The 7,515-nt window shown below is 47.9% G+C and overlaps 4 protein-coding genes across 4 annotated transcripts; 3 read left to right on the forward strand and 1 right to left on the reverse strand.

Annotated features, from left to right (window-relative positions):
- Positions 1-226: 226 nt before the first annotated feature.
- On the forward strand, positions 227-1,716 carry COCSADRAFT_200148 (uncharacterized protein). The gene is made up of 3 exons (XM_007702480.1): positions 227-608; positions 659-978; positions 1,039-1,716. Exons 1-3 carry the CDS (start codon positions 419-421, stop codon positions 1,600-1,602), a joined length of 1,074 nt encoding a protein of 357 aa, XP_007700670.1. The 5' UTR covers positions 227-418; the 3' UTR covers positions 1,603-1,716.
- Positions 1,717-3,957: 2,241 nt separating this feature from the next.
- COCSADRAFT_37376 (uncharacterized protein) lies at positions 3,958-5,665 on the forward strand. The gene is made up of 3 exons (XM_007702216.1): positions 3,958-4,739; positions 4,899-5,261; positions 5,400-5,665. Exons 1-3 carry the CDS (start codon positions 4,374-4,376, stop codon positions 5,574-5,576), a joined length of 906 nt encoding a protein of 301 aa, XP_007700406.1. The 5' UTR covers positions 3,958-4,373; the 3' UTR covers positions 5,577-5,665.
- Positions 5,666-5,676: 11 nt separating this feature from the next.
- COCSADRAFT_329602 (uncharacterized protein) lies at positions 5,677-6,309 on the forward strand. Its single transcript, XM_007702481.1, has one exon. It carries the CDS (start codon positions 5,777-5,779, stop codon positions 6,257-6,259), a length of 483 nt encoding a protein of 160 aa, XP_007700671.1. The 5' UTR covers positions 5,677-5,776; the 3' UTR covers positions 6,260-6,309.
- Positions 6,310-6,933: 624 nt separating this feature from the next.
- Positions 6,934-7,125, reverse strand: COCSADRAFT_48148 (uncharacterized protein; the record flags this gene model as incomplete). The annotated part of the gene is made up of 1 exon (XM_007702305.1): positions 6,934-7,125. A coding segment is annotated over one exon (192 nt), but the record flags the coding sequence as incomplete, so codon positions are not given.
- Between the last annotated feature and the right edge of the window lie 390 nt (positions 7,126-7,515).

Consider the following 7,515-nt stretch of genomic DNA (forward strand, 5'->3'; position numbering starts at 1 on the left):
CGCTCCACGTGCTAGTGGCATAGTGGGTAACGACTTTTCTTCATGACGTCCGGCTCGGTGGCTACCACTGTAATGGTAAGGTAGCCGCCGTTGATTAGCAGAGTAGCAGACCGCCTGACGTCGAGTCGATGACGGTCCCCCTGCTGCCTTGACTAATCAACGGCCCGATCAGCTCCAAGAGACAGGTAAATTTGCGGGCCACCTCCGGAGTCAATGGGTTAAGTCCGCGTGGAGGCTGCTCCAGATGGACAAAAAATCTATGAACACGTCATGCTAGGCCGTCGGCAGAGGTCATGATCAGGGTTTTACATATGTACATATATGTGAGGGATTTCCTGCCCTTTTAGCAAAACTCATTTTTCAAGCCTACGACAACACCTAAACACACACTGAACATTACATTTATATCAACGACGCAATGGCTACAGACACCAAATTCGAGGGATGGCTTGGCAAGGACAAGGAGAGCGTCAAGGGAAAGATGGAATGGGGCCAATTCGAGCCCAAGAAGTGGACTGAGGACGATGTCGACATTGAAGTCTCCCACTGCGGTATCTGCGGTTCAGACTTGCACATGCTAAGCTCTGGCTGGGCACCAACCCCATACCGTACGCATACCCAATTGCTACCCATTATCCCGCATGCTAACATACCGCAGCTTGCGTTGTTGGTCACGAGATCATTGGCAAAGCCGTCAAGGTTGGCAAGAATGTCAAGCACGTCAGCGAGGGCGATCGCGTCGGTGTTGGAGCACAAGCACGCTCTTGCTTGCAGCCAGATTGCTCTGAATGCTCAAATGGCATTGAAAACCACTGCTCGCGCGGAAACGTCAGTACCTACGGTTCTATTTACCCCGGTGACGAGGGCAAGTCTTACGGAGGATACGCAAAGCACAACCGCACCAATGGACACTTTGTGCTCAGAATTCCTGAAGGCTTGGATAGTGCTGATGCCGCACCCATGCTGTGCGGAGGAATCGTAAGTTACATCTTCAATTGACTATGAAAATCAAGCACCTGCTAACTATGTCACAACCAGACTGTCTACTCACCACTGAGGAGGTTTGGCTGCGGTCCCGGAAAAACTGTAGGAATCGTCGGAGTCGGAGGTCTCGGCCACTTCGCGGTTCTTTTCGCAAAAGCCCTGCGTGCCGACAAAGTCGTAGGAATCAGCCGCAAAGCCGAGAAGCGCGACGACGTACTTAAGCTAGGCGCCGACAGCTATATCGCAACCGACGAAGACGAAGACTGGGCCAAGCACAACGCCGGCACATTGGATCTTATCATTTCCACCGTCTCGAGTGCAAAGATGCCGCTAGATGGATACCTCGGACTGCTCAAGACCCACGGCACCCTCGTCCAAGTCGGTGCCCCGGATAAGGGCGAGCTACCTCCTATCAACGCTTTCACGCTTCTCATGAAGGGAATTAGCGTCGCCGGTAGTGGTATTGGTGCGCCGTGGGAGATCAAGGAGATGTTGGAGTTGGCGGCTGAGAAGGAGATTAAGCCGTGGGTGCAGAAGAGGCCTATGAGCGATGCTAATAATGCGATTTTGGATATGGAGGCTGGAAAGGCGAGATATAGGTATGTTCTTGAGAATTAGAGGGCTAGTTAGATGGGGTGTCGGGGTTTCTTATAGACATGAAACCCGATTTAGAAACAACGACTAGATACGAGTAATGAATGTCCATGAAATAAAATATGTATTCTACACCGTATTGTAACTCATCTAACGTAAATCGATATAACTTACAAGTAAATCCAGCTTAGACATGTCATGGCATTTACCGCTTTTATTATCACACCATAGTACAAGAGTAACGGTGCTCATGTAACGAGCATCTCATCTACAGCAAGTACGAGACCGCAGATACTATACCAGCAATCCTAGGTTCGCTGAAGCGAAAGCTGGGAATTCCAGGACTGTTAGCATAATGAATTTGAAACCGAGCAAAACCAAGCCAACATGAAAGAAAATACGCAATGTTCCATTGTATAACGCTACGCAGCAATCACACCAAGTACACACGCCTAGACCAAGACCCTGGAGCCTTGGATCGTCTACTATCTAGCCTTATTGCCACTATTTCTTAACAACCCAATACTTCCTTATGAAATCCGCTCCACCATTTTTCTCTGTCATTACATTTTTTATCCCCACAAGCACAACAGCTTAGCCTTTCATCAAGTTGCGCTACGAGTCTGATGTTGGGACGATCTTTCCAGCGATTTCTACACATATATGGGATTACGGCGTGAGTCTCGTCGTCATTTGGTGTCATCAATACATGATTCTGACTGACGGTCGAGAGTCATAGTTATGAATTCACCTTCTCTGAAGCCATCTGTCGGTTTCCAGTGGTTCGGCGTACTGTTTCTGGGTAAATTGATGGCATACGAGGCGCCTTAATTAGGTATTAGTTTTCTTTCTTTCTTACTTTAAAACGCGTCTAAGGGCTGTCGATCATACAGTAGGATATGTGATGCATTAATCGATTGCTACCGTAACAAATCCAATTCCTAACTCCACCTACTACAAGATTCTGGCAGTGCATTGAGTGCTGTAGCTTTGAAATTACGATCTATTCTTTTCCGTCGAAAACAAGTAAGAATGCTAGGATGAAACTCTGGGGCAAACCATGACACAAGGGTCGTTCTTAGCAGTTCAAAAACTGCCATACAATGGCTTTGTGCAGTGTTCTGACCGGTAGCAAGAGGCTCGTAAGCAGTATCGGCATTGATGTGTAAATCTCATCAACACAGTATGTTTGGCAATACGTGCTCACCAATCACATTTACTGTCTAAACCAGTAATTTTTCGTAAGATACAAAGTAGTTTCGTTTCCGGGCTCCATTGATTCCTTTACGGGAGTAATCCATCTCTGCTCGTAGTCCAGCTACTGTCGCTCACCAGCGATACGATATATCATGATTACAGTCCGTAAGCGGTATCGAGAAGGGGTACGGCTTTAGCCGCAATTACTCATTCATGTTGCAACAGAAATCGCTAATAACACTAGACAATCGTGCCTGATACGACTTGGTTGTGTTCTTCCAATAGCATTAGTTGTTTCTACTATTTCAATGTGAACAAGTCAGCTTTCCGAAAAATATTTTTTAATTATGATAATGCTTATAATTACTCGGGGGAGAGAACTATACCACCTCTATAACTATTTTGAGTCAAACATGTACTCCGAATGGCAAGGCCGGGTTATTCTCCAAACCTATTCAGTCGATCTTGATAAATTTGATCCCATCATTCGATCCCGTTGTCTCGATACTTCAATCCGTATAACTACGTTTTAGACTTTTGACTCGACCCAACCATGACTACTGGTCTTTGATAACAACAGTGTGAATGCTATGTATATAGCCGTAAAGCGTAAACCTAGCTAAGAATTTCCCACTCAATGAATAGATACATGGTTAGATATGTAAGTGATATTTATTACCAGCGTGCCATACTCGTCGTTGGATCGCAGTCCTTGAAATGTTCAAAATATTACATCCTCTGAACATGCACTTCATACCCGACCTGCCCCTCTTCTGCTGAATCATCAATGATTTTTGACCCAATCATCTCGAGGGCAATAAAATATCCTACCGCATCCTCGTATTCCTTTCTGGAGAAGTTCTTCTTTCATTCTTCAACTAAAACTTAAGCCCCTCCGTTATAGATGCGTGAATAGTAGCACAAGACCCCAGTACTGGAGAAAGTCAAATAACAGTATAGTACAGTACAGTACAGAGTTAGCTTCCTATCTCAAAAAAATCTGAAAATCCCCTTCTACTGAGGCTTGTACCTTACCCCACGTAGTAATCTATCATGTCGGATGTGCTGACGTCTCATCCATCAATTTGAACCCCAAGCAAACCGCGCACGGTCCACACAACACCAAGCCATGTAATCTTCATTTCGCCGGCTTGGTAGCTATGCAAGACAGTTAGAGTCAAAGTTCTGAGATTAAAAGCTTGACAAAATGATCCCTCAGGACACCCTCCAACTGCTCTACAAAGCATTATTCCAGCATCCTGAAACGCGTGCCGCAGTTTTAAACTCTCGACAAACGGGGTCAGCCCAAGATCTCAACCATTTTACCCTGCAACCAAGACATACAGAGAAGCCACTTTTAGACTACATCAAGAGAGCCCCACAAACAGAAGCTTTATCAGCAAAAACCAGGCATCTATAACTCCCGTAGTATCAGAGCACCGCCCTCAAGAAACGCTATCACATGAGGCCCCCCAAAACATGACATAACCGACCAACTGACTCTTTTTCTCTCAGCCTCTTTCCCCACCAAACCCCACACCCCATTCTCAATTCGCTCTCAAAAAAACTTTCTCTCTCTCTCTCTCGAGCACCAAACAATGTCAGCAACACAAACAATCACCGTTCCCCACCTCGGCGGCATAACCGCCTCCTACCGCCTTTCCCCCTCCTTCTCCGCCAGCAAACCCACTCTCGTCCTCGTAAACTCGTTCCTCACCACCTCCGCCCTCTTCGACTCGTTCTTCAGCAACGATGCGCTTACCAGCCGAATGAACCTGCTAGCGATCGAGCTGCTGGGACATGGACAGACGAGAGCGCATGAGGCGGAGCACTGGACGTATTGGGATACTGCGGTGATGAATTTGCAGGTTATGGAGGGGTTGGGGGTGAAGAAGGCGTTTGTGATGGGGACGAGTCAGGGAGGTTGGGTTACGGTTCGTATGGCGCTTTTGGGGGGGAAGAGGGTATGTTTTCCCTTTTTTTTCAAAATTTTTTTATCTGGCGGGGGAGGGTGAGAAGATGGGTTGGGGTGGATGGAAGAGCAGTATGATGTTGGAGGAAGAAAAGGTTGTATACGAGAAGGCAATTAGCTGACCGCTGGTGACTTTTTTTTGCACCTACAGATCCAAGGTATAATCCCTCTCGGAACATCACTCGACTACGAATCCGAACGCAGTCGCCAACTTGGTTGCTGGCAGTCCTTGGATGCCCTCGCCAACCTCATCACGGGCGACTTCGGCACCAAGAACAACCAGCCCACTCCCGACTTTGTGCCTACCAAGGAATTCGCCGAGTTCCTCATTAGCCAAGGGTTTGGTCAGGATTGCTCCGCGGAGGTCAAGGAATTCTGGACGGAGCAGCTTCAGAAGAATTATACCGGTGATGAGGGAAGGAAGAGGATGAGGATGGCGGCGATTAATTTGAGGGATAGAGATGGATTGCATTTGCGAGCTGAGGATGTCGTTTGCCCGGTTTTGTGGCTGCATGTGAGTTTTTCTGGTTATTTCTTTGGTTTCTTCTTTTTACGAGTCCTTGAGTGTGTTTGCTTATATGAGAGTTCTCTCTACGCGTCAAGCTGGTAACTTGCGAAGCATGGCATGTTGCTGATATTATACAACCCCCAGGGAACAAACGACGTGGTATACACCGTTGCGAACGCCCAAGAGGAAATCAAGCTCTTCAAAAACTCGCCTGATGCACGGCTCGAACTAATCGAAGGCGGCGAGCACTTTTTGAATTCCTCGAATCCAAACGAGGTCATGGAGCATACAATTGCTTTTGTTGAAAAGTACGCTAAGTAGTACATCTCGCTTGACCATTTTGTTTGTTAAAAAACACAAACCAAGAATACGTAAATTTCAGTTCGTGCGCTATGATACACCAAATACCCTATTTTCTTTTCCTTTTCTTTTAAAAAAAAGAGAACATTCCACGTCAGGCCATGTAGTGAACAACCCCAGCTAATACCCCCACCCACTCTCCCATATGCACACATACGCATATGCAACTCCATCACGACAACTGCATACGTCCTCAGATACGTCACGATAACCAGCCACCCAACGCCAACGCCCCTCCCGCGGCAAAAGCAAAAAAAGAACCCGCACCCTCTGCCGGTCACCAGCACAGCCCTAGCTGCCAGACCCGGCACCCCCCCTCTCCCCAAGCTCCACCCACAACCACACCAACCCTTCAAATGTGGAGCTTAGCCAAAACCTTCAATTCTTTTGGGTGTGCGGGGAAAATCATGCGAGCCAAGATCCACGCTGGGACAATACCCCGTTGGTCCTTCCGCTCTTTTCCCCCATTCCGAGCCACACCCACCTCCAAGCCCCCAAGCCCTACTAAACAAGGGGAGCCTTTCGAGGTGGCCGGGGAGAGTTGCAGATCGAACCGCTCGGGGAGCGCGGCAGATGTGGAAAAAAGCAAAACATCATGGCAAAAGTCGAAGAAAAAAGCAAGGATGTGGTTTGTTATTGAGTAGTAGAGTTACTTTACACTAGCTTGCACAATCGGCTTCCGCTTCTTGCGCACCATTCGAGTTTCATCTGACAAGGGCTCCTTGTTACGCCAAGTCTGCACTTTACCACGGTTTGGTCGGCTCTCTAGCCACACCAACAGCGGAAGCTTGCAAAAGCGCCATAACGAAAGCCACATAGCTACTTGCTTGGCCATTCCTAGTAAAATGCGGAGACCCAAGCCTTGGCAAGGTGAGTTGCTAAATAACTTTTTCACTATTGAGGATATTAGAAAGTCTTATATAGATCAAACGTAGAACTAGTCTAAGGTTATAACTCACTCATACAAAGCTTCTTGGTATAAACACTATCCGTGGAGATAGTCGCCAAAAGGCTACCCGACGTGGAGACCCAACTCGCCAGCCTAGAGCGGCCACCGTTTGTTGCAAGAGGAATAATTCATACTTAAGATGTGCGAGCCCTCTAGCTTAACGATGCTTAGGTCTTTTACTATATAATATAGTCTTTAAATATACGTGATTGGTAGCAGTTGAGGTTCATCTATGTAAAAGAAATAACTAACTCTGTCTCTTTTGTTAGACTTGACCTCAGTAACCTACGTTAATCGTATTCGCTTTCTACTGTTTTCTGTTGAATAGCCAGCATGTTCTTTACCATCGGCGCCCTTCTCGACTAGTAGCCTCACCACCTGCTCGTGGCCTTGTTCTGAAGCCGCCTGGAGAGCGTTCCCATAGAATCCACCCTGGGCGTTGACATCGGCGCCCTTCTCGACCAGCAGCCTTACTACCTGCTCATGACCTTCAAACGAAGCCGCATAGAGAGCATTCCCATAGTTTCCACCCTGGGCGTTGACATCAGCGCCCTTCTCGACTAGTAGCTTTACCACCTGCTTACGGCCTCGAAATGAAGCCGCATAGAGAGCGTTCCCATAGAATCCACCCTGGGCGTTGATATCAGCGCCTTTCTCGACTAGCAACCTCGCCACCTGCTCGTGGCCTGTAGATGAAGCCGCATAGAGAGCGTTCCCGTAGAATCCACCCTGGGCGTTGATATCAGCGCCCTTCTCGACTAGCAACCTCGCCACCTGCTCGTGGCCTGTAGATGAAGCCGCCTGGAGAGCGTTCCCATAGAATCCACCCTGGGCGTTGACATCAGCGCCCTTCTTAACTAGCAACCTCGCCACCTGCTCGTGGCCTTGTTCTGAAGCCGCCTGGAGAGCGTTCCCGTAGAATCCACCCTGGGCGTTGACATCAGCGCCCTT

The sequence above is a fragment of the Bipolaris sorokiniana genome (genome assembly GCF_000338995.1).
Source record: "Bipolaris sorokiniana ND90Pr unplaced genomic scaffold COCSAscaffold_8, whole genome shotgun sequence".
Classification (NCBI taxonomy): domain Eukaryota; kingdom Fungi; phylum Ascomycota; class Dothideomycetes; order Pleosporales; family Pleosporaceae; genus Bipolaris; species Bipolaris sorokiniana.

What these genes read in the sequence shown, in the direction of transcription:
- COCSADRAFT_200148 (XM_007702480.1), top strand. Translation starts at nt 419, where the DNA reads ATGGCTACAGACACCAAATTCGAGGGATGGCTTGGCAAGGACAAGGAG. An exon ending in CTGGGCACCAACCCCATACC is followed by an intron (nt 609 to 658) that starts GTACGCATACCC and finishes AACATACCGCAG; the next exon opens with CTTGCGTTGTTGGTCACGAG. An exon ending in CCATGCTGTGCGGAGGAATC is followed by an intron (nt 979 to 1,038) that starts GTAAGTTACATC and finishes TGTCACAACCAG; the next exon opens with ACTGTCTACTCACCACTGAG.
- COCSADRAFT_37376 (XM_007702216.1), top strand. Translation starts at nt 4,374, where the DNA reads ATGTCAGCAACACAAACAATCACCGTTCCCCACCTCGGCGGCATAACC. An exon ending in CGCTTTTGGGGGGGAAGAGG is followed by an intron (nt 4,740 to 4,898) that starts GTATGTTTTCCC and finishes TTGCACCTACAG; the next exon opens with ATCCAAGGTATAATCCCTCT. An exon ending in GCCCGGTTTTGTGGCTGCAT is followed by an intron (nt 5,262 to 5,399) that starts GTGAGTTTTTCT and finishes TACAACCCCCAG; the next exon opens with GGAACAAACGACGTGGTATA.
- COCSADRAFT_329602 (XM_007702481.1), top strand. Translation starts at nt 5,777, where the DNA reads ATGCAACTCCATCACGACAACTGCATACGTCCTCAGATACGTCACGAT.